Genomic DNA, 25,519 nt, shown 5'->3' with positions numbered 1-25,519 from the left:
GGCCAAGGTCATCAGCATATATAAAACTCTTTGTGAGTGGTGGTTGTGGCTGGTCGTTCGTGAAGATGTTAAATAAAGTCGGTGCAAGAACGCTGCCTTGGGGTAAACCATTCTTTTGCCTCCTCCATCTGCTTTTCTGGCCCTGAAACTCCACATAGAAGCTGCGGTTTTCTAGGAGGGTCTGGACAGTTTTTGTAAAATCAAAGTCCCGGGTAATATGGTAGACTTTATGCAGCATTTTTCTATGTTGCACCGTGTCATAGGCTGCCGTAAGGTCCACAAAAACTGTTCCCGTAATGCAGCCTTTCTCATAGCCTTCCTTGACATGCTCAGTCAGATGAAGAATTTGACCTGTACAGTTTTTCCCTGGTCTGAAACCTGCTTGTTGTGGAATAAGCTTGGACAGAGGTTCTTAAATACTCCCTAGACAGGATAAAAATAAAGTCAATTGATTAATTAATTAAATCAGTTTCTATTTTTAAAAATACCTCTTAAAATATACATATTAAATAGAACATGAATATCTGGTGTCCATATGGAAGGTAACATTTCATTCAGGAATATTAGACCCTTGGCACAAAGAGCCACCATGACCAACTGAACATACTAATGAGGTTTGGGGGGGGATTAATCTTCATTTCTGGGAGTCATAGTTCACCTACAAACAGATTAGAGCAGCTCATGGGTTTTTTCCTCATTTGTTGCATTGCTCATCCATTAAGTTAGGAAGAAGCATGGGCGTGCTGGGATGTTAAAGTGCTTTTCATTTCTGAGCAGGCATGAGGTCCTCAATGGAGTGCCCCTTTTCATTTTGACAAGCAGTTCCACCGACAATAGACAGGGAACAACTGAACCTACTAGAGGGGTCTGAGGGGACTGAACCACCATGGTGGGAGCTGTAGTTCATTCGGCAGCCAGAGACTCCACGAACCCCACTGATAATGCTTCTAGAGAGCAAACTTACCCAACATGACGAACTACTGATGGAATAAAAGGCTGACGTTCAGTCATGTCTGACTCTGGGGGTTGGGGCTCATCTCCATTTCTAAGCCAAAGAGCCAGCGTTGCCCGTAGACACCTCCAAGGTCATGTGGCTGGCAAGACTGCATGGAGCACTGTTACCTTCCCGCCGGAGCAGTACCTATTGATCTACTCACATTGGCATGTTTTCGAACTGCTAGGTTGGCAGGAGCTGGAGCTAACAGCGGCCGCTCACGCTGCTCCCGGGGCTTGAACCTGGGACCTTTTGGTCTGCAGCTCAGTGCTTTAACACACTTTGCCACCGGGGCTCCTATAACTGATGGAATGTCAGGGGGTTAACCTGGCATGATGTGAGTTGTAGTTCACCCACAACCTTATGCATTTTGTAAAATAAAAAAAAATGACTTTTTCAAATAACCCAGGCAACGCCAGGTACCCAAGCTAGTAACCGATAATAGTAAAATTGCACAATGTTGCTCTTGTAAATGAGCCACTCCTGCGAGTTCTCCCTCATCTACTATTTAGGCCTGAGTCTGAAGATAACCAGTATTTCATAGAGAAAGGTCATGGAGCAATTGGCCTCTAATTCAGATCTATGCAGACTATAGGAATGAACCCAAAGGTACAACAATCTTCCTTTATTTTAACAAAACTACCTGGCTATTTGAGTCCATAGCAACCAGCTAGGCCCCTCTTAGCAACAGTCTACTCCCTTTCCAGTCCGCTCAAAAGGCGGGGCTGCTTTTAGCTCCTTCTTATTGGCTGGCTCAAACGTCAGTTATCTTGACTGACACTTAAGCCTGAGAGAGGGCGGGTTCGAAGAGTGACACCTAGCGGTTCATAGATTCAGAGACTTTTCGAAATGTATGAAGAGGCGGGACAGTTGGAAGTCCCGCCTCTTTTTAAATCGCCTATTATGAAGTCTATCCGATGGGCAATAACGGACAGTTTAACTGGACAACGCCCCTGTCAATATCAACTACGGAGGCGCCGATTGGTTGAGATAGACGTATATCGTAATCACAGCCGCTCCTATTGGCTTCGTCTCCTCGCATTCAGCAGAGGGTTGGCGAGATCTTCCCTTTCTATTGGCTACGCTGTTCGTGAAGAGGTGGAACTTTCATTCCAGTTGTAAGGCCAGGCGGTTGCAGAAGGAAGGCGCAGCCGTCGAAGCTTCGAAGAAAGGAGTCGAGGAGAAAGTGAGGAGCTCTGGGGACACTCTGATCACCATGGAGGACGGTATTTATGGTAGGTTCCTCTCGATCAATCCATTGAGGGGCGTAAAAAAAAGGGGGGGGGGCTGATAGCCTTGGGACCCACCCTGTAACCACAATGGGAAAATAGGCTGGGAGGGCTGAACCATTCGGTGCGAGAAGACTAGGGGGCGGGGCCGATCCTTACAAAGAGGGGTGGGGCTGGAACGAACCAAACGAAACAGAGGGGGAGAATACATAGCTAGGCTATTCCATTGTATGAAAGGAGGGAAAACATAACTGCATGATGGTCTGACCCGAATTCATGCCGTTATAATTACCCGGCCGGTTTTCTTTCCTTTTTTTTCAGACTGTACCATTCTAGTGTTGAGCTGTACCATAGCAATAAGGCTAGAGTAAATTTCCCTATTATATCAAATGAGGCCATTAAAACCTATCATGGCATGAACGTTGGGGAGTGGGTTCTGGGCCGTACCATTTTGTCGATGGGAGGAGTTAAAGGGAGGTGTCAAGAAGCCTATTAGAATTTAAATGAGGGACTGTACCATTTCAGAGGAGGGGGGTGGAGGTAGATTATGGCTAATACTGTGGAAGAGGGAGACTGTGGGTCTGCTAGGAATTGGGTCCCTGAAAGATTGATTCATGATCCACATAGTTGTAATAACAATAACTAATAATTTCCAGTAAATTATTTTATACAATATATGGGATGAGAAGTAGACTGAGCTGCCAGACTGAAAACTGGACTTCTCCTATGCTTTTAATGGTTTCATAGAAGAGAAAACTTCAGCAGGTGTTGCTTGTCACATAATTTTCAGCACATGCTATTTGTTCAGGCAGGATTTGCCTTTATGCTCCATCTATCCTGCCATATAATGCAGTTTAACTGCATTGAACTGGTTTATATAGCAATGTAGACTCATATAATCCAGTTCAATGCAGTTATATGTATTCTGAAGCTGCATTATTATACGACAGCGCCATCAGTGGGTTTCTGTGGCCAAATGGAGATTTGAATCCTGGCCTAAAGAGATGTACTCCAACACTCAAACCAATACACCACGCTGACTCTTGATTCGGGGAGATCTCCATCTACACCAGTGGTTCTCAACCTGTGGGTCCTCAGATGTTTTTGGCCTTCAACTCCCCAGAACTCGTAACAGCTGGTAAACGGGATTTCTGGGAGTTGTAGGCCAAAAACATCTGGGGAACCCCAGGTTGAGAACCACTGCTCTACACTGTAAAATTAATGCAGTTTGTTACCTCTTTAACTGCCATGGCTCAGGGCTATGGAATTCTGGGAGTTGTGATTTAATAGTAATAATACTAATAATGAGTAGTTGTGAGTTTTTCAGGCTGTGTTGCTAGTTTTCAGTAGCATTCTCTCCTGATGTTTCGCTTGCATCTGTGGCTGGCATCTTTGACAATGAAGCAAGTGGATTGTATATATGTCTGTGCAATATCCAGGGTGGGAGAAAGAACCCTTCTCTGTTTGAAGCAAGTGTGAATGTTGCAATTAATCAAGCTTCAACAGCTTTGAGTAGCCATAAAGCTGCAAATTCAATCTGTTAGGGTATCCTCAAAGAGGTAGCCTGGGCTTTGTTGCCTGGAGGCATCCTCTGTTTGGGAGATGTAAACTGGCACTTAGTTGTTTTCTGTTTGGAGCAACCCAGTGAATCTGGCCTTCGACAATACGACAATAATAATAATAATGTGAGTTTTTTGGGCTGTATGGCCATGTTCCAGTAGCATAATAATATTACACGCCTCTCTTTGCGGCTTGAAACGTTCTCAAAGGTCCAACACCATGAACCCCTCTGAGCAGCAGAATTTTTTAATAATGTTTATATTTAATTCTGTTTTAATGTTTGCATAATTGCAAACAATTGTATGCTGATGCTTTTATGTTAAGCTGCTTTGAGTCTCCTTTGGGAGAGATAAAGTGGGGTATAAATAAATATAATAATAATAATTTTACACGGCCTTTTGCCCTTTCTGCTCAAAGGTGCCTCACCAAACTACAAATCCCAGAATTCCATTACATTGAACCCTGAGAGTTAAAGCGGTATTACAATAAGCCACATTCTTACAGTAGGTAGATGCACCCCAAGATTCAACCCTCTGCTCAGCCTTGGGAACCCACTGGGTGACCTCAGACAAGTCTCACTCTCTCAGCTTCAGAAGAAGGCAATGGCAAACCTCTTCTGAATAAATCTTGCCAAGAAAACCCCCTGACAGGTGTGCCTGAGCATCACCATTGGTTGGGGATGACACGAAAGCATACAGCGACAGTTCCTTCTTCTGTGTCACCATTCAAAGTCCAGTAGCCCTCTCTTGTTTTCACTCTAGCAACTTTACTGCCGGTATAATTGTTATTACTGCTACAGCTAGCATTTATGTAATAAAAGCTTTCAAAGTATGCTGGACCTCAGGGTTCGTATATCAGTGTATTACTAAACCTCTTGATAGCTAAAGGGCATCTTTTCTTTCACTTTAAATAAATTGAAGGTTTGGTTTTAGCAAGTGTATAAGAGTATGGAATTGCCTAAATTCACGGCATTATGCAGGCACCCACTGTACATATCCCTGTTCTACATAGAAGAAAGCAATCCCAGGTTGAAAAAGTTCATGCCCAGTTATTGTATGTTTCACTTTCCTTTCAGCCATGCTGTGGATATATTCTTGTAAACACAGCTCATTTCTGTCTGGAAGTATTCTTTTTGCTAATTATTACTTTACAACCACTGGGTGAGGCTGTCTGTCTTGTAGTCCATGTGTCAAAGATGAGAGGAAGGATTATGGCTCAATTTCTTGGTTTCTGTACTATACACATCCTGTAGCTATAAATCTCAAATGAATAGCTTTTCCAGCCAGGTGAACTAATGCATTGCATGTTCACTGAAACTCCCATTGAAAAAAGTGTGTTCATCATGAGCACAAAAGGGGTGCTTAAAGGGTAATAAGAAATAGCATTCGATATATGGGTGTTGTTAGACTCACATTAGGTTCCCAAACTTCATATGCTGCAGATTGTGAGTCCCATTGAATTTTATTTTTAAGTTTGCATCCGTAACTTGGAAGTTCACAGTGTTCAGAAAAGAAGAAAGTTTGTCTACTTCAACTTTTTCCAGCCTTCTTAGTTTTTTTACAGTCCTGTTTTTCCATGCTTGTTCAATTCTTGCATTTGAACAGATTTACACAAGGTTTTTAAGTGCTGCCTTTAATTGAGATTGCAGTGTGCATGCGGAGACCAGTTTTTAATATAACCTTTGTATGTTCCTCTTGTTCCTTATCTTCCACTTTTTGTATGCAAGAGCATAACCTGAAGGAGCAGCTAAAATATTTAGAAATAAGGGATTGGGGATTACAAGTGTAAAATATCATGAAATCAGAAATACTAATTATTAATGCTAAATATTATTAGTATTTTAATCCATTAATTGCAGCAATTAAATACATAGAGTATTAATAATCTAAACTGCATCATAGAAATTGCAGCCTGCAACACAGAATCCTTTTTTATATTTTTATATGCATCCTGTCCTCTCCCATTTCCTCCTTTTCTTTCACTGTCCCTTCCTGTTCCAAGGTGTACATCTTACCCTGTCCTTTCTTTGTCCTTTTGTAATAAGATGGACTCATGCAACTAGCCATTTAAATGTCCTAAATGTCCCAGCATTTCCAGGTCTGCTGGGTCTTGCAGTCCAGTGGAATCTGGAGGATTCTTGGCAGCAAAGCAACTTTTCTGAAGTATATTCACTCTAGACATGAGACATAAGATACTATTGGAAAGTCTAAAGTACACTTCTGTAATAATGCATTGGGTGGTCATTGAAAAAAGGAATGCTTTTCATTGGGCTTCTAAACATTGCAGTTTCACAGGATTTGGGGGATAATTTGCCATCCAGATGTTTTGGACTGCAGCTCCCATTATCTGTTATCTTGTTAGGTGGTGCTGATGGCAATTGAAGGCCAAAATATCCGGAGACTATCAAGGCTCCATGCTTTTGCTTTATCTTTTGGGTAGAAGGTACCCATACCTTGAATTGCTATGTAGAAGAAGGCTTTTAAGCAACTGAGAGAGACTGCTGAGCTTCTTTAGAGCTTTTAAAGGTACTGGAGGTCATCTAATCTCTTTTCCATGGGGCTTTTAGGGAAAGATAGGGCTTCTTTTGATTCCAGGCCCACTTTCTAGGCTATGGTCTCCAATCCTGCCATCACCAGGAGTGGTCTAAATACCCAGAAGATTACATTTTCCAATCCTCTTTCCTCTGGCTAATGCAGTCCCTCCAGACCTGACGCCGGAAGAGAGGGTTGAGCTGGAGAACATCCGTCGGCGTAAGCAAGAGTTGCTGGTGGAAATCCAACGGCTACGAGATGAGCTGAGTGAAGCCATGAATGAAGTGGAGGGGCTGGAAGCCAATGAGGGAAGGTGAGGGGCTTCTGTTTGCCTTCTGGGGGCTCCACATTGATTCCAGGCGAGAGAGTCTTTGACATCACTCATGTCCTCTTTGAGGCTGTGGCTGCATTACTGTCTTAAGAGTATAAATAACAAAATAGTGGGATAAATGACTTGGCTGACCCCTTCAGGCCTCAATTCAATTCTTGTCTGTAGCACTTCTAGTTCACTATATATGAACATTCATGAAATTCTCAGAAGCATCCTGTTGGTCGCTGTTGGAGACAGCCAAGTTTTTTTTAGTTGTGGTTGAAAAAAGTATCCCCCCCCCCTAAATTCGGAGAACTGTCCTTAAGGGAAACAAGTTGACATAACTAACAAAAATTTCTCAAATTCTCACTTGAGTGTTCATTGAAAATATCTCCAATTGTAGTAACCAAATTCTTTTCTGTAAAATAATATTCCTTGAAAACCAGATCAAAATAAAGCTCATTCCTCTTTTTCCCTTTGTTAAAGTTTTCCATTTTGACATAACATTAATTAAACGATGCAAGTCCTGCATATGTCTGCACTCCTTATTACTCAAAGTCTGAAATAGCATTGATGTTTGAATTCCTTTTTGTAAAGAATCAAAGGGTCAATATGTGTACTTTCTTCTCTTGGACAGTAAAACCCTTCAGAGGAACCGAAAGATGGGGATGGGCCGCAAGAAATTTAACATGGATCCCAAAAAAGTAAGTACGCACTGGGGATGCATGCTATCGCATTTCAGGGTTTTGTGGGAAACTTAGCATAAGTGTATTTGGATGGAACAGCAGCTGCCAGGAATAGTAAATCCTGGATTTTCTGCCAGCAGGATCAAATCATAATTCTGTTTTTGAGGATTTGGAAGGTTTCTAAGAAGGGTGTCTGTCCCAAGGTTAAAGATTTGGATGGGGGTGGGAACAGAGTTGAACCTAGATGCCTGGACACCATGATTCTCAGATCCTGTTATATTTTGCAGGGAATCCAGTTCCTGGTGGAAAATGAACTGCTGCGTTCTACCCCCGAGGACATTGCCCGCTTCCTTTACAAAGGAGAAGGACTCAACAAGACAGCCATTGGCGACTACTTGGGCGAGCGGTGAGAGGGCATGGGGACACAAAGGATGTGGGTGGGCCAAAGCAATTTGGTTGGTTGTAATGTGGTGCAGGTCTGTTATAGGAACATTAGAACTTCTCAGAACACGGGGAAAGATCTGAACCTAGGTTCACCTTAGGGAAGTATGAACCTAGATTTGGATTAAAGCAGCGGGACAATTGAGATGATAGCAATCTTGGCAAAAGGGACTGGTTTAATTTGAACTCTCTCCCTATTTTATACAGGGAGGATTTTAATATCGCTGTGCTCCATGCCTTTGTTGACTTGCATGAATTTACTGATCTCAACCTTGTGCAAGCACTCAGGTAAGCATGCAACTCCTCAGTCCTCAACTAGAATGGTGCTCTTTGCCTGCTATGGAAAGTCCTACATCCTTTCAGTTGCAGCCCCTCTTCTTCCTGTGTCCAAAAAAAAAATGGAACCAGAAAGTTGGCCTTTTAATTAGTCAGAATCAGGTGTTTTTGACTCTATTGTATTTGTTTTTTAAACCAGGCAGGCATCTGTGAAGCATGTCACGAGGCACAAGCAGAAGAGACACTGGTGGTTTCCTTAAATATTTTATTTATGTGACAGAGGAAAAACTTCTCCTTTGATCCTTGGTCCCACACATTCTTCTGATGTGAGACTTTCTGGTGTACCAATACTTGTGTTGTCCTACATTGAGAGCATTCTGTCGAATGTACTCATAGTTTAAATATAAATGTGACTGTACTGGGGCACTCTGTTGTATAATAGGGGCAAGGAGCTTTTGCCTCTCCAAACATGATTGCAATTACAGTGAGGTTACAGTTGTTACCATCCTTTACCATGATCATGTCCACTGTCCTAGGAGTTGGGAGGGGCCAAAGCTTCCCCACCCAAGCTATACAACAAAGTTCAATTGCGGGAGAAATCCAGGAGAGATTCATTAAGAAATACTAGTGTTTTTAAAATCAGATGCATAGAGCTGTAAATGAGTAGAAAATCATTTCAGCAACATCTGCCCCAGAAGTAGAATCTGTCCTATCTGCATATGATTAATTTGCATAGCTGAAACATTACTGTTAGAAAGAAAAAAATTGATGAGTGAGATATTTGTAGCATGGCAACTCTGGTCAGTTCTATGTTATTTTATTTGTTCAGGGTTTTTTCCCCATTCTCTTTCCAGGCAATTCCTGTGGAGTTTCCGATTGCCAGGGGAAGCTCAGAAAATTGACCGTATGATGGAGGCCTTTGCCCAGCGGTATTGTCTGTGCAACCCGGGGGTCTTCCAATCCACAGGTATTGCATGCTCTTACAAAGGGTTTAGTTACTCTTCCCATGAGAGTAAGCAGAGATGAAAAGTAATCAGTCAACCAAAATTTCAGTTGTAACATGTAGCTTTAAAAAACAAAATACTTACTGATTTAGATATTGATTGAGGTAATTATGTTCTGGTCTTCAGCCAAAAAGGCTCCCAGGATGTCTTAAAGATTGTTATTTTGATAGTTCCCTGAACTCAGGTTATAGGCTAGTTGAATCACAGTTACAGCAGGAATGGCAGCAGGACTTAATGCATTGTTCATTTTCTATTTCTCTCCCAATGGAAGGTGCTTCTTTGACAAAATGAGACCATTAATGGATTATGTGTGTAAAATAAATGATTTCCAGGCTGTCTCCCATTGGGACATCAGCGAGAGAGGAACGATGTTATGCGATAATTGCCAGCCAAAGTTGCTGTTGTTCTGCTGAAATTGCAGTTTGTCTGCCTCATGCGATAAGCTCCTAAATAAGACAAAACACTCAAGGAAAAAGGGACAATGGTGGGACAGGGGATCAAGTTCAGCAGGCACTGCCTCTTCTTTTCTCCTTCAGAGGTCATAGCAATGGCAATTGGGATAGAGGGAGGGCTTTTCATCAGTTGCTAGGCCAAGTAACACGATAGAGTAACAACATTTTTAGTTACTTCTAAAGTATTGTCTTTGGCATGGTTTTTTTGTCTTCATTTTTATATCTGTAGGTCCATTTTTAACAATTAAATTATTAATTTAAAGAAATAATTTACATTTCAGTACCTATTACTGCTCAGACTATTGGCTGTTGAAGATGCTGTTTTTATGTTATTGTAATATTGTTGATTTTATTGAGATGTTTTAATCTATATTTGGTTTTAATTTTTGTTGGATCGGGTTTGTCCCCATGTAAGCCTCCTGAGTCACTTTGGGGAAAGGGAGGTGGGATATAAAAATAAAGTTATTATATTATTATTTTAAATTAAAATAAATTTATTTTGAATTATGACTGCATTTTGTGATGGGATACGTAAGGACCTATAGATTTCACCAAGCACTTTACATGACTGAGATTGATTACTGTTGTCTTATACCTGCAGCTATTGCTGTATTTTATTGATTTTAACCGGGGGTTTTGTGAAGTGTGATGTTTGTGTTGGCTGTTTCTTGTTTTAAGTTATTGTTTCTGCAATTTTTGTATTTTGTGTGTTTGCACCTTTGAGTACTTTGTGAGCTGCCCCGAGTCCCTCTGGGAGATGATGGTGGAGTACAAATAAAGTTTATTATTACTATTATAATTATCCTACAGTAGGCTAACCTGCAAGTCTTCATAAACAAGAAAGAGGACAAATGTACTGAAATAGGCTTTACAGTACTTTCCTTGTTTTCTCCCATTTCTCCAGATACTTGTTATGTCCTCTCCTTTGCTGTGATCATGCTGAATACGAGCCTCCACAACCCCAACGTCCGCGATAAGCCTACAGTCGAGAGGTTCATCACCATGAACCGTGGCATCAACGATGGGGGAGATTTACCTGAGGAACTGCTGCGGGTAAGAGACTGGTTGAGAGAATGCAAAGCTCGGGGCCTACGTAGATGGGTCTTTGAGGATGACCTTTGGGTGGGCATTTTGAGGGGAGTACAAACTTCGGTGCTCATCTTCACCACTTCAAAAATCCTCTGCCTGTGTGCGAGAAGATTCAGCTTCTTGTTTTGCTATAACCTCCTGGCTTCAGTTATGATTTATTTTAATTTATAAACAAAAATGCTGGGAGCACTTTTTTCCTGTATCGCTTTGCCTGTGTTTTGATGCCACATGGTACCGTTTCTGTGCCGAACACCTACACCCACATTCTCCTTTCCTTTTTGCCTTGGGAAGAACTGTGGTCTGCCTGTAACTCCTCCCCTTCCTCCCCTCCCCCAGAACCTGTACGACAGCATCCGTAATGAGCCCTTCAAGATCCCCGAGGATGATGGGAACGACCTGACACACACTTTTTTTAACCCCGACCGCGAGGGCTGGCTCCTCAAGCTGGGTGAGACGCGCCCCTTCCCACTTGCCCCTCAACATTGCAGCCTTATCCCCTTCCCTCCCTTGCTACCCTTCCCTTTGCCCCATCCCACCACCGCTCCCCGCTTCCCCATGATCTTTGCACGTCTCTGCGCTCTCCTCTCTTCCCCCCACCTGTTGTGTCATTTAAAGCATGACCTCTCTCTTCATCAGATCAAAGGGATCCTCCTGAAATCCACCCCCAGTATCCCTTCCCTCCCCTCTCCAGCAACAAATATGTATGCCCCATTGGGATCCACTGTTTATCAGGATGCAAGGATCTGGGTAAAACCAGGATCCTCCCTCCTTTTCCCTCTCCCCGACTCTTCCTTGAGGTGGATCTCCTGTGACAGATGATGAGAGGGTCTGCTGGGACTTTTTCACATTCCCTCTACACGCAGGAATCTGCTGAAGAAGTTGCAGGTTTAACTGAAAGTCCACTGCCATTGAGAGACCTGTTAAGACCCTTTCTAGTGTCTGGTGGTTACCCAGTTTTGCCTGCTATGTTTTCAAACCTACCTGATGCATTAACAAGAGCTAGAAAGTTGCGTTTGAAAACAAAAGAGCAGCTTCTCCAGATGCTGAATGCTTAGTCCAAACCCACATTGAGTGTCTGCTATTCAAGTAGCCTTTAGGCTTGCATATGTTTACATGAGGAAGGGGTCACATTTGACAGACCTGTAGACAAAGACCTGTGGCTTACTTGGTCAGTGTCTGCCCCCGCGTAGTTTTCAGAGTTAGAGGGTACTGAATCTTCCCTTGGCAAGAGACATGTACGTTTGTGATGTCACTTCCAGAAATAAAGAAGAGTATCTTGGCTTGCAAAGATCAGCCCTCTATACTATTGCATTCTGGAACTCAGATAGGGATAGTGGGATGGTTAACTGTGGCCAGACATAAAAAACAAGAAAAAGATTCAGAGACACGTCAGCACAAGCCTTGGCAGCTTCCTCACACCAGAAACAGCTGTTTAGAATGAGCAGCAAACTCCAGTGCAAAGACTTGTATGCTCAGGAAGGAATGTGCTGGACAGAGGTTGCTCCTGACCTCAGATCCAGCAGCCTGGAGTCAAGCAGGCACCTTTTAACACTGCATTTTGTCTGCTAAGCTTGCTGAGGCATGGGGAGTAAAGTGGTGGTGGCTCAAGACACTTGCATCTGGTGCCTAATGCTACCAGTATATTTTATTGATTAGCCTATCAGCTGTATCAAAACATTTGACAAACACATTTAGCACATACAACATACAACCCACATTACAACCAAAGTTGATGTGGTGCCTAATGCCTTGTCAGGTTAGCTACCATAAGGTCAAACATCCTACTTTGATTACCTTATCTCCTGCTCTCAGTCCCAAGCTCACCGGTTTTGGGGGCTGTTCACAGTAGAGAAGAACATGAGGGTAGAAACAGAAGCTACAGTACTTCTACTTTTGTTAAATAAAATAGGTCTCCATTATTTTGGATTTCACCTGTCTCATAAGGAGCATGCCCTGCCTCATCCTTTTCTCTCCTCCAAACTGGATGTAGTACTAAGATGACATAGTAGTTGGCTTCAGGGGAACAAGCCATACCACATTCAAGGCCTCCAATGGACAGGATAATGTCAAGAGCAGAGCAGGCCAGAACACAAAAGAAGATAATTAGTTGACACTGACTAAGATGGACGGGGGAAAAGACAAAACAAGAATATTTAGTATGAGGAGAGATCCAATGCTTATGGCATTAGCTCCCAAAGAAGGAGCTTAAACAGGCATAGAGTTACAGGTGTTAAACCCCAATTCCTCTCCTGGTTCAGATATAAATAAAAGTTAAAGCCTGGTGTCATCGCCCTATTTATTTATTTATTTATTTACCATACTTGTACCCCGCCCTTCTCACCTGCAAAGGGGGACTTACAAGCTATGGCAATAATTCAATGCCAGATTCAGACAATAACAGTAAACACAATATTATAAAACTGTAAAAACATATACATATCAATTATAAATAATGTTTCAGTTGATTAAAGCATATCAAAGGTCTAGCATCAACTGAGCCCAAGCTTCCTTGTGGTCTTGAAATGGGAATACCACAGCTGCAGCTGTACCCTCTGAAATTTTAGTGTTAGGTTTTTAAATGACGTGGCAAAGTGTAAGGGGCTTGTCCCCTTATATCCATCCCAATCAAGTTTAAACCCTTCTTCCCTGTGCCCGCCACCCCCATTCCCTCCAACCCTGTCCTAATACACCCCCCCCAAATGCCTGTGTCTGTGTTGGAGGATTTTTGATTTGACCATGTACTTCTACCTTATGTTGATGTAACTTGTTCTCCTTTCTCTCTCTCTTCCTCTCTCTTTCTCACCCCCATTCTCTATCCTGGCTTCCCTGTTCCCCACCTTTCTCTCTCTCTCTCTTCCCCTTCTTTCCCCACCACTGCTGCCCTGCCCCCCTCTCTCCTCCACCATCCCACGGTGCGGACTACATATGTTCTACTATCTGAATACTGCCCCCAACCCAGGAGGTAGGTGTGCAGAGGGGGCATTTTGCTTTTAGCTGAGAGCTGGTTTGCCCGGTGCTCACCAGGAGGGAATGGGGGCTGTTGTTTGGGGAGGAGGGACAGTTAAGAATGTGGAGGACAGGGAACAAGTTCTGCTGGAAATTAATATGGACAACAGGTTATAAACTAGGAGTCCTTAAGCAATGGTCTTAATCAGCAGTGAGGCAAGAGTGGTCCTTCATATGTTGGAATGTAACTCCTGTTGGTGAGAAATATTGGGAGTTATGCTCCAGAAGCGTCTGAAGGGCCACATGTTCACGATACTTATGGGTGGGAACAGGTGTAAAGAGAAAAGTATATGTTTGTTTCAAATTGAAATTGGAGATGAGGCTGGATGAAATCCCAGTCTCCCAAAGTGGCCTCTATCCACACACACACCCCCCCAAAGATACAGGAAGCAACTTACATAAACCCTGTCCACACATACAAATTAACCTTGTCTCAAACTGGGAATAGCCGTTGGCTTTACAGAAGGAGCTGGGAACAAGCCAGCTTCATAGAATTGCTGTGAGTTTTCCAGGCTGTATGGTCTACATATTCCAGAATATGTAGGCCATACATATTTTCCAGAAGCAGAGGATCCCCCTTGTCTGCAGGAGTCTTCCGTATCCCATGCAGCTGTGGACAAGTCTACATAGGGACCACCAAATGCAACATTGCCCAGACACGAATCAAGGAACATGGAAGGCACTGCAGACAAACTCAACCAGAGAAGTCAGCCATAGCAGAGCACTCAATGAACCAACCTGGACACAGCATATTATCTGAGAACACAGAAATGCTGGACCACTCTAACAACCACCATGTCAAGCTACACAGAGAAGCCATTGAAATCCACTAGCATGTGGACAATTTCAACAGAAGGGACGAAACTGTGAAAATGAACAAAATTTGGCTACCAGTATTAAAAAAACTTAAGAGTAACACTAAAAAACAACAACAGGAGAATTTCAGGCAGGAAACAATCAGGGCCAGTTAACACCTCCCAACAAAGGATTCCCTCAGGCAGGAATTAGCCAGGCTTTGAAACTGCAAGGCTTTTCTGTGCCAATCAAGGTGATTAATTGCAACGTTCACACTTTCCTCTGACAGACAAGAGTTTTTTCTCCCATCCTGGACCTTCTCAACAACCTCTGAGAATGCCTGCCATAGATGTGGGAGAGAATGCTCCTGGAACATGGCCACACAGCCCGGAAAACTCACAGCAACCTAGTGATTCCGGCCATGAAAGCCTTTGACAGCACAGCTTCATAGACATTGCTAGACTTGAGCCTGCCGTTTCTGCTTGGTTCACTTGCTGAAGTGGGCAACATTCCTCCCCCCCCCCCCAAAGGCCCTTTTCTGTATCTGCATTGGCCTTTATTCAGAAGAATCCAGTGCATCAGCAAACTTTGCCTCCCAGAGGGGTTGCACTTAGTCCAACAGCACATTGGAAGCCAGGAATTCTGCCTTTCCCTGCCTCCTCCCTTTCACTGGCAATTGAACGAAAAGCCTAAAGCCAGGAACATGTCTGCTTGCTTCACAGAAGCAGCAGGAAACTATGCCTTTTCTTTTTAGGTCAGTACCCTGCTTGCTGAGTAGGATGTAGTCTAAAACCAGTAAATGTTCGACATGACATTAGGGTGCTTAAGCACAAATCAGAATCAGAATTTGGAACATGATTTTAAAAAATAACTCATTCTGTTACTCACTTATTAACTGGAGTATTGTTGTGTTAACCTTTAATTACGTAAGGTGGATGGGGTGGGTTGTATTTTTGTACTTGAGTAGCTATAGCAATGTTAAAAAAATTCTGTGCAATCCGTGTGGTCCATATCCCCATGGTAGGCCAACAGAACTCCAACTGTTTCAGAAGGTGTTGGAATTGTTTCATTTAGTGGTGGCTTTCCCCCACTCATTCCCATCTTCAGCTACTAGGCCAGAATAAACAGCATTTATAATGCAAAGGATTACATGGTTGCTTGTTCTCTAGGCATTTCTCCCTGCTTGCAATTGTGTTTAGTTATTTTGAATAATTCCTCTTGCCAAAATCATAGCAGTACCACCCCTCTATCTGCTTCCTTGTTTGTTCATTTGTTTTCCTCCTTTTTTCCTTGTGTTTTTATTGAACACTATTATTGGATTAGCTTTATCTGTAAGCATGGCTTCCTGCTGTAAGACAAGGAGGTCTGGGGAGTGGTTAGCAGTTAGCAGGGACATAAAGACGAGCACAAATCTCCCTGCTTTCCCTTTCAGGAGGGCGAGTGAAGACGTGGAAGAGACGCTGGTTCATCTTGACTGACAACTGCCTCTATTACTTTGAATACACTACAGTTAGTACAGTTTCCCCTCCCCACCTTCTTCCACCCCATCCTCCCTTTATCAGTCATGGAGTCCAGGGGGTGCAGTTCATAGCAGTCCTGTGACCTGCTACATAGTGCATAAGGAGTAGGAAGGGCTTTGGGGAGTAATGGGAATCCTGGCATTGCAAAACTATGACAAAGTAACCAGGGATGCTGCAAGGCTGTGGCAACGTAGGGTATGGGAGATGCTCTAGTACTTGGCATAGGATTTCAGTTTACTTAGGACATGAATGGACAGATGGGCAGAGCATCGTATTGGAAATAACTGCACCCAGTTGTAATTGTAATTGCCCAAAAGATATACACTCCCTTGAAGCCTCTTAGTTAAAAATATGCACTCAGAGATTAAAAAAAAGTCTTCTTTGAAAAATAACGTATCTTGTTTACTCACAAACACCTTGTATTAATTCACCATACAGGCACATTTCTTATTAAAGTTCAGTTATAGATAGGATATAGTTCTCTGTGTGTTGAGTACACAAGGTATCATTCCTACTCAATAGTCCATAGTCTTTAGCTATAGTTGTACTCACTGAAGTCCATAAGTCATACTTCTCCACTGAAGTCCAAACAACAACATGCATTCACCTCCACTGAGGTCTGATGCAAACAGGCATCCACCCTCACTGAGGTGTTAAGCAGACAGAATACAAAATGGAGTCCTGAGTCTGAACGTGCTCAGTACAATCACATGTCTATTACCCTTCTCAAACCAAAGAGGTATAAGTTAGCAAATATATACATTAACAAATAATTAGAGACAGGCTTGGGAAGTTGCCATTTCCAACACAAGGAAAGGAGCCATGTTCAGTCTCATCTGTGTCAACAGACGCAGCAGCACCCATGCCCACTTGGCTCCTTTCACATTTCTTTTATTTTTATGGCCATAAATTGCACTTGGTTTCAAACATGAGAGTGCCATGTGTGAGCCCAAAGGCTTAGGGGCAAAACAGATGAGTATCTAATGCTCAGACAATGAGTTTGAAGGAAACAAATTTCTTTATTATCCCAGTTGAATGCCAGGTCTGATACACTGAGGTTGGTAGAGTTACCCCCAAATGTCAAAGCAAACCTGGGGGGTTTTAGGCCACATCTTTTCCCCTACCTAAATCTCATCTACTCAGTGATTGGGACTCTTCCATTTTGATCATATTTTTAAATTCATTGCTAGGATAAGGAGCCAAGAGGAATCATTCCCTTGGAAAATCTGAGTATCCGAGAAGTGGAAGACCCGCGGAAACCAGTGAGTGAAGCTGCTTTATATGAACTTTCCTGTCTGATGAATGGGGTTTGATTAAAGAGTGTTTCCAAATGCCAGAATTTGTAACAGGCTTCATGTTTTTTTCCTCCCTCAATTTTTTAGAACTGCTTTGAGCTCTACATTCCCAACAACAAAGGGCAGCTAATCAAAGCCTGCAAGACTGAGGCAGACGGGCGTGTGGTTGAAGGGAACCACATGGTTTATCGAATCTCAGCACCTACGCAGGAGGAAAAGGATGAGTGGATCAAATCCATCAAGTGAGGATAAGTTTCAGGTTCCTTTTTGAGCATCCCAAACCCTGGCCTTCCACCCAATTCATGCTCTAACCCAGTGGCCCCCAAATGTGAGTCCTATATGTTGTTGGACTTCAGCTCTGTGGGATTCTAACCAATAATCATGCTGGTTCGGTCCTCCTAATTGAAGACAGATATCATCTAGTGATTCACATTAGGGAGCAAGTGTGCTATTATTTATTTATTTATTTATTTATTACATCACTTCTACCCCGCCCTTCTCACCCATCAGGGGACTCAGGGCGGCTTACAGTATAACCATACACATTAAAAACAGTTTTCATCAAATTTAAAAATCCATCAAGATTAAAAATTACAATAAAATTAAGAATAGCCATTAAAATATACATAATTATACATTTAAATATACATTTAAGGCGCTTTCCATGTTCATGTGGGGTCTGTCAGTAGGTCATATATTCTTATCTCATTTTTGCTGCTACTCATGCTCAAATGCCTGGTCCCATAACCACGTTTTTGTCCTCTTTCGGAAAGACAGGAGGGAGGGAGCCTGCCTGACTTCAATGGGGAGGGCGTTCCATAGGCGGGGAGCCACCACTGAAAAGGCCCTTATCTTACCTCTCCCTCCCATGAAGCCAGTATACTGAGCTGGGACATTTAACACTTATTTTTCCTCATGCCACACTGGCTTAAAATTGAAGTGTGGCATAAGAGAGGCTGTCTCTCCATACTTCAGCTGCAGCCCAATGGATAGCTTACCTTGGCACCCTCTTTTTGTCTGCCAGGGCTGCTGTGAGCGTGGATCCTTTCTACGAGATGCTGGCTGCCCGCAAGAAACGGATCTCAGTGAAGCAGAAGCCAGAGCAGGCATGAGGTGGGGATTCTCTTGCACCTGCCATCTCTCTCCTTCCCCCTTCACCTCTCTGTGTCCCCTCCTGCATCCCCTCTTGGACTTGCTGACAAACCCACCTGGGTTGATCTCCATGAAACCAGTTGGCTCTCTTTCTTCCTTGGGCCACTCACAGTGTTGCCAGTCTGACAACATTCCTGCCAGCACACCAGGTGCCCCCTTCACATTTCCAGAGCTTCAACTCGACCTACAGGGATTTGCCTGTGGACAACTGTCATCCAATGGTATCTGCAAAGTATGGAGGCATCATTTACTGGTGATGGCAATTTTTCTTCTCTGAAGAGGCCCTCAGCAGTTGCAGGTGAAAGTCTCTGTGCTGGTTTACGCCATTGGGACCATGAGGACTACTAATGTGGAACATGTTCAGAGAACATTTCCTGACTGATAGAATTATTCCTGTTCAAGTCTCCCAGCTTAAAGCCAATTGACTCCTTCAACAACAGAACATCCACACTTACATCAAGGCTGTGAGGGACTCGGCTAGCTTACTTTCTGGTAGGCTAGCTTTGTGGGATTTTTAATTCCCACACTCGTTCTGTTTCTTTATTTCCTGAGCCTCATCCCAATGTTGGTAGAGCAATGAGAGTGCACAATATTTTCAGTTCCTATGGCCACACTTGGTGTGAGACCGGGACTGCACATGCATACATTAGTGTACACTTATACACTGCATAGTGCAGGGTTCTTTTATACATCGACTGAGATCTGTGTATCAACAGGGAAGAGAAGTGGAAGCTGGTGGTTTCCCTGTCAGTGGGATAGAGAATCCATTCTCTAGTTTTTCTCTGAATTTCTAGGAGCTTTACCAGATGCTCTTCCCAACATGGTTTCCACATCTTGGATAGTGTGTTTAGAGATCAGACTAAAACCTGGTGCGTTTATTGTCCCACTTAAAAGGAAGCCACCAGTCAATGCAGAATGGGAAACAAAACATCTCCCATAGCACTCAAGTGAGAAGGTGAAAAACTGTGGCTCATTCTACTCAATTATGACTGGGATGTGGTGGAAAGTGGATTTTGCCCCAAAGGAGCCTTTGGCCCCTTCTTAAAGTACAGAATTCCCCTTATGAGTCTGTTGCCAAACCATTTACACTGTGTATCCAGGGAATTGAGATTCTCACTCTTACTTGCTAATATGAGCAAGGGCTCTATGTACACTCTGACTTGGGCTTTGGTTTACAAAGATAAGCATACCAGCAACCAGCAGAGGACAGAAGAGGCCCAGACAACCAGCACACCCACTGACACAGTATTGAACACTACCTTAGTTCCTCCAGCAGGAATTGCCAGCACAGCAGCGCAACTGACAGCCTTGATACTTCGCATCCAAGAACAGGGTCAGGAACCGTCAGGTCCTTTTAACTCTTATCTCCTCAATGTTGAAATACACACACACGCACCCCACAGCTCTTGCAGATTCAGCCGAAGATTACCTCTGGAACCCATCTTGTCTCTCTTCTACTTGAGGTCTATGATCAAGAGAACTGGAGCTTTTCTCTGCGGTTAATCCAGGATGTTTCCATTGCTTTACAGAGGAATCTGATTATACTGACATTATAATCGGCATAATACACTGGTCAGGATCTGCCCCTGATCCAGTGGTACATGTAAGGGGTGGGGGATGACCGCGTTTTTTCTATATGGAATTGAAATTGGGAAAAAATCCACTCCGTCAATGATTTGAAAGTTTTCCCTTCTGGCCCCAAACCAAAGGGTTTAGCACCCATACAGATGAGGCAATTGCCGTGTTTAGTCTTTTGCTACTTTATAAGCATTAGCTTCTGAATTGTTAAAATGTTGGAATTTACCAACATTTCGACTTTTTGCTGAAACTTGCAGCTAGGATTAACATCTGTGTTGGTTGTCCAGGAAACAAGTAAGATTGCTGAATATCTTAACCCAGAAAGATGGTGACCTAGCTCTCAGCCAAAGACTGCTAAATTAATGTGTAGTCTGTGTTGCCACAATTTTTCTCACTTGTAAATTGAACTTTGGTTGTCTGCCACTGCCTTGCCTAAGATGGTCCCAATTGCTCAAGTTCTGCAGGATACGTGCAAATCAGTTTGTCACAAAGCTCCGATCTTGCAAAGGGACTAAGCTCATGAACATGGCAGTATATTAGTCCATGTGCATTTCAGTCTGATCAGGATTCCACATCTGCAGGAAATCTTTTAATAGCCAATCCAAGTCTTGTCTGATTTAAACTTTAAACACCAATAATTCTAAGCGTCACACATCACTCTGAACTAGTTTTTTCTTAATCAAAATGACAGTTGTTACTCATTTTTCCATATAGAAGAAACAAAGACAAAGCAACAGTAGACAGCAAAGAAAGAAAACGGTTTCATGTTGATCAATTATTAGCCTGTTAGTGCAGGAAGGAAAGAGGACTACTACATTTGGGAACTGATATGGAAAGGTCCAAACTTTTGTCTAGCTAGAACAGGCATTTTAAACATGTTGCTCCTGACACGAAAAAAAAAAATGTCTGCTCAGAATTTACTTACATTAGTATATAACTGATTCTGCTAGACATGTCCCCCATTTAAGTTATTTTACGGTGCTAAAAGGAGCTTGGAAATACCTTTTCAATGTTGGAATACATTCATTATTGTAGTTTGCTAGCCTGGCTACTGAACAGAAGGAGACAGCATTGTGTATCCTACAATTTTTTTGTTGGATCAACTAGAACAGACATGGGCAAACTTCAGCCCTTCGGGTGTTTTGGACTGTTAGGAATTATGCAAGTTGAAGTCCAGAACACCTGGAGGACTCAAGATTGCCCATGCCTGAACTAGACCTTGTGAAGGTCACTTGTCTCCCAACAGTTTTCAACATTGTTCTTGTCCTAGAAATCACAAAATAATAACAGCCCCTTCTGTACTACAGTTGGCCTTCATATCTGCAGGTTCCTCATCCATAGAATCAACTGACTGGATTGAAAGACTTGCCTCAGTGAGCAAATTCATAGTTGTGGCTGGCCATGTGCTTGTGAGAGAAAGAGATGGCAAGACCAGCAGAAGTTTTGGGGGCTTCCAGGAGACACTGCCATTTTTAGTAAGACTTGATCATTGCAGGTTTTGGTATCTGGAGCCAATCCTCTGGATACTGAGGGCCTACTCATTAAACTCCATTCTAGGAAATGCTAGATACTAAACCCATCTCCTCGCTCCATTTATTCCCACTAGGCAGCACTGCCTTTTCCACAAATCGTAGACCAATCTCCCTTTTGGATCTTGGGTGAACTCCCATCTCAAGGTTAAGGCCAAACATTTAGAACACATGTTTTAATAAAAGCGAATAATTGTTCTTTTTGAAAATTATCTGGTTGATAGCAAGTGGAAAGGTTTTCGCTCTTTTTCCCCTTACTTCAGCCATAACTAAAATTATGTTCCCCAAATCGCTGCTTGTATTAGAATAAAAGTTCCAGTCATGAACTGGAGAAGTACTTTTTGTTCAAAGGAATTAAAGTAACCTTTTTTCCATTTTGAAAACAGGTGGAATTTAATTTAAAGTGTACATGTTATATGCAAATATTTATTTAAAGTCCCATTTCCTCTGGCCCAAAGTAGCATTTTTTTCCTGATAACCTTTCTCCCAAACGCCACAAAGAGGTTCTGCTCCCTTCAAAATCCAAAATTTCTGTTTGGGAAATTGGGAGGAAGTTCCTATCCTATTTGGTTTTAAAAACCTACTTTTAAAACATAAGAGAACTGACAGTTGGATGACTGGGCTCGTTGGAACGATCCCTTCTTTCAGCCTTTCAGAGTTAGTTTTATGTTGCTCAGCAATATCGAAAGCAAACCATTCCCCACTTCCCATTGTGGATTTGTATACCTTTATTGTGTGGTGGGATGTGGGGAAATTTTACAAACCCCTCACCTGTTCCAGAAGGAGAAAAAAAAGGAAGGGCATTTATTCTTGGTTTTAGAATCCATTTCAAATGATATCTGTTTTTTAAAGAAGAAATGTTAATTATTATTTAAGATTTTATTGTATGCATCTCTGGATGATATATAAACACTACAGACTTGTCTAGATGTTGCCGGAGTCCTTATTTTTATCATTTGTCTTAAGGAATCTGAGATGACCAAAGGAAGGGAGTTTCCCAGCTGGAGGATAGCAAAGGGGGGACTTGAATCAGTGTACCTTCACTGACACAGGAACAAGGGTCAGAATTTGGTTGATGTAATGATGACAATGTAGGTGGGAGAAGGACATGGGTGCAGCAGCAATGAAGGAGGTAAGACCTTGAAGAATTCAGCTGTTCAGATCCAGAGGGGTTTGTCCGCCTTCTTTTGACACACAGCCTCAAAAACTGCAACCTCTAATGCAGCAATTCCTAACCGTTGATCTTCCAGATGTTTTGGAATTCAGCTCACACAATTCCTAACAGTTGGTAAAATGGCTGAGATTTCTGGGAGTTGGAAGTCCAAAATACCCAGAGGACCAAAGGCTGGGAACCACTGCTCAAACGTAATAAACTACTATGCTTCTAGTCAGTGAATGCAACTAAGTACCAAGAGGACAATCTATTCCAAAATGGGGAACGCTGGTTGGTTCATTGTGCAGCATTCATCCGCTAAATGCAGTTTTCCCCCAAAAGCAATCTGTTCCAAATTCTAGGCATGGCTGGCCTACCTCTGGGAAACCAGTTTGTTTTATTGCAAATTGAGCCTTCCATAGTCTCATTTGAGTTTTTTAAAAGATCTGTTGCATATGTCAGTCCTTACTTGTTTGAATTTCAGCTGGTTACGTGGCATAGGTGTTCTGGCACATTTCTGGGATATGTGGGATTTGGCGGAGCAAAATAGCCAAATTTTTCAGTTTTGAGTTATTCAGGGCAAAATGCTTATCCTGAAATGTATTTATTTTTATTGGGTCTGGGGCCTTTTGTGTGCTGATGCAGCCTACCAGAAGGGCATCGGGTTGAAAGTTGATCATTGCCCCTTCTGCAGTGGCCTACTCCAAGAATAGGGCTCCACAGACACTTATCCACCGCCAAGTCACTACACTTGGAAGGCCATCATACTGGGACAACGAGGGATTGCCTAAGTAAGTAAAGTAAGTAAATAAGTGCCCCAGTATTAATTGTAGCATGCAAATTTAATCTTTCAGAGTGCTCTAGTCTAATAAAGGATTCCTGTTAGGAGAGGACCCTTTGTTGGCTTTGGGCAGTGGTTCCCTTTGAAAAAATTGCAAGAGGTTGTCTTTCCCAGTCCCAGTTTCCACCCACTTGATTCAGACAGAAAACCCACTGCTAACTTTCAGTCTAAGTAAAATGAGCCATCCTTCCTTGATAAAAAACAAAACAAAACAGTTCATCCTGTTTGCTGGAATACTTTTTATTGTTGCATGCCTTCAAGTTGTCTCAAAACTGGCTACTCTAAGGCAATCCTACCATGGAGGTTTCTTAGGCAAAAGAGTGGAACTTGCCCAAAGTCACTCAATAGGTTTTCAAGGCCACTGTTCTCCAGAGTTAGTCCAGTGCTCAAACCACTACACCACACTGTTTCTCCTGGCTAAAATGGTACAGCATTAAAATTGCTTCATCCCATCTAGTAGCTCAAAATGAAATTTGAAGGAATATTTTCTAGCTCTAACTAGCATGGAACAGGCACTGAACAGACTGCGTTCTGACACCACGAGATGCAGAGCCAACCTTAAGAAATGGGGCCACAAAGGAGTCCACAATATGTGAGGGTGGAGAAGAACAAACCATAGACCACCTACAATGCAGCCTGAGCCCTGCCACATGCACAATGGAGGACCTTATAGCAACACCAGAGGCACTCCAAGTGGCCAGCTACTGGTCAAAGAACATTTAGTAGAATGCCAAGTTTTTAACTTTGTGTTTTAAAATGCATTCCAATTATACCCTCGGTTCGCTTCTGACACAATAAATAATAGCTTGGAACTAGCATATTGCAAGCAAATGCAGTAGCAGGAGAAACCTGTCTTCTCTTCCTACTTGCTGTTCCAAATGGGAGTACTTGCCCTGTTCTTGGGGTCAAAGAAAAGGAAGAAAGATTGAGGTGGTACGAGAGGAATTGATCCCTCAATTATTTTCCGCCAATTCATAATAAAGGGAAGGATTTGTACTGCATAGCAGGGGACACTGGGTATTTCAAGTCCGTATTGCAAATCTGGGAGGCACCACAACAGCATTAAAAGGGCTTCCTGTTTCGTTTGAGAAGTAGAAAAAAGGACATGAAATCTGAAATGATGTCACTGCGGAGAAGCAAGCACAGACCCCAATGCCAGGATATTAAGGGGAAGTTAAGGAAAGTTTTTCTTCCCCTACCTACTCTGCTTCCCAGGAACCAAGTTAATCTTTTTGTAAGTTAATGCATCCTCCTTGCATTATGCTATTAATACATTGCTGCTCTGGTGACCTTGCATGTCTGTCCCACTGCCAAGGGGGCAAATCTGGCCTGAGCCATTGCTAATAAGATCAAGAGCAAGCAACTGACCTGCCTAGATATGAGCCAGAAGAAAGCTGAAATTTCTCCTCTCCAGAATGACTCTCATTTATTATTTCAGTCCCCACTTCCTGTGAATTTTGTCCTAAAATATTGATTGGATGTTATCTTTGTCCTTGTTACCATCATCTATTGGTCATTCTCTACCCTTCAAAGCCAGCGTTTGAGAGTTGAACCAGAACCAGGGTTTGAGCAAGTCATGCGGTCTTAGCCTCAAACCCTGTCTGAACAAATCTTGCCAAACAAAAACTCCATGGTAGATTCACCTTAGGTTCATTATAAGTCAGAAATTGTCAAAGGCTTTCACCGCCGGAATCACAGGAGTGTTGTGTGGTTTCCGGGCTGTATGGCCATGTTCTGCAGCATTTTCTCCTAATGTTTTGCCTGTATCTGAGGCCAGCATCTTCAGAGGATCCCCCAAAGATGTTAGCCACAGATGCAGCCAAAACATCAGGAGAAAATGCTGCTAGAGCATGGCCATACAGCCCAGAAACCACACAACACTCCAAGTCAGAAACTGATTGAAACAATATGGAGGATGTAGCTAGATGCTTCTCTAAGCCTTCCTACTTTTTATGAAGCACAAAATGGTCATGTGTGGCAACGTCAAGGGCTTATCAGTAGGTTTGCAGACAGCTTTGCATGCTGAGCAGAGAAAAGATATAACCCTCTCCCCCCCCCCCAATAATATCTGTATATTT

The 25,519-nt window shown here is 42.7% G+C and overlaps 2 protein-coding genes across 2 annotated transcripts in view; one reads left to right on the top strand and one right to left on the bottom strand.

Annotated features, from left to right (window-relative positions):
* The window catches only part of LOC103280217 (immunoglobulin superfamily member 1), a 65,111-nt gene extending 63,292 nt beyond the window's left edge, over positions 1-1,819 (bottom strand). The window contains exon 1 of the mRNA XM_062983717.1: positions 1,638-1,819. The gene's annotated coding sequence lies outside the window, so the exon portion shown is untranslated. The remainder of the gene's footprint in view (positions 1-1,637) is intronic.
* A 253-nt stretch (positions 1,820-2,072) lies between these two features.
* Positions 2,073-22,376, top strand: cyth2 (cytohesin 2). The gene is made up of 12 exons (XM_008118460.3): positions 2,073-2,229; positions 6,480-6,627; positions 7,262-7,328; positions 7,598-7,716; positions 7,959-8,039; positions 8,882-8,994; positions 10,388-10,536; positions 10,909-11,020; positions 15,806-15,882; positions 17,084-17,155; positions 17,276-17,430; positions 18,213-22,376. Exons 1-12 carry the CDS (start codon positions 2,211-2,213, stop codon positions 18,298-18,300), a joined length of 1,200 nt encoding a protein of 399 aa, XP_008116667.1. The 5' UTR covers positions 2,073-2,210; the 3' UTR covers positions 18,301-22,376.
* Positions 22,377-25,519: the final 3,143 nt, after the last annotated feature.

The sequence above is a fragment of the Anolis carolinensis genome, chromosome 6 (assembly GCF_035594765.1).
Source record: "Anolis carolinensis isolate JA03-04 chromosome 6, rAnoCar3.1.pri, whole genome shotgun sequence".
Classification (NCBI taxonomy): Eukaryota; Metazoa; Chordata; class Lepidosauria; order Squamata; family Dactyloidae; genus Anolis; species Anolis carolinensis.
The sequence above is the reverse complement of the archived record's forward strand: the minus strand, read 5'-3'. Positions and strand labels throughout refer to the sequence as shown.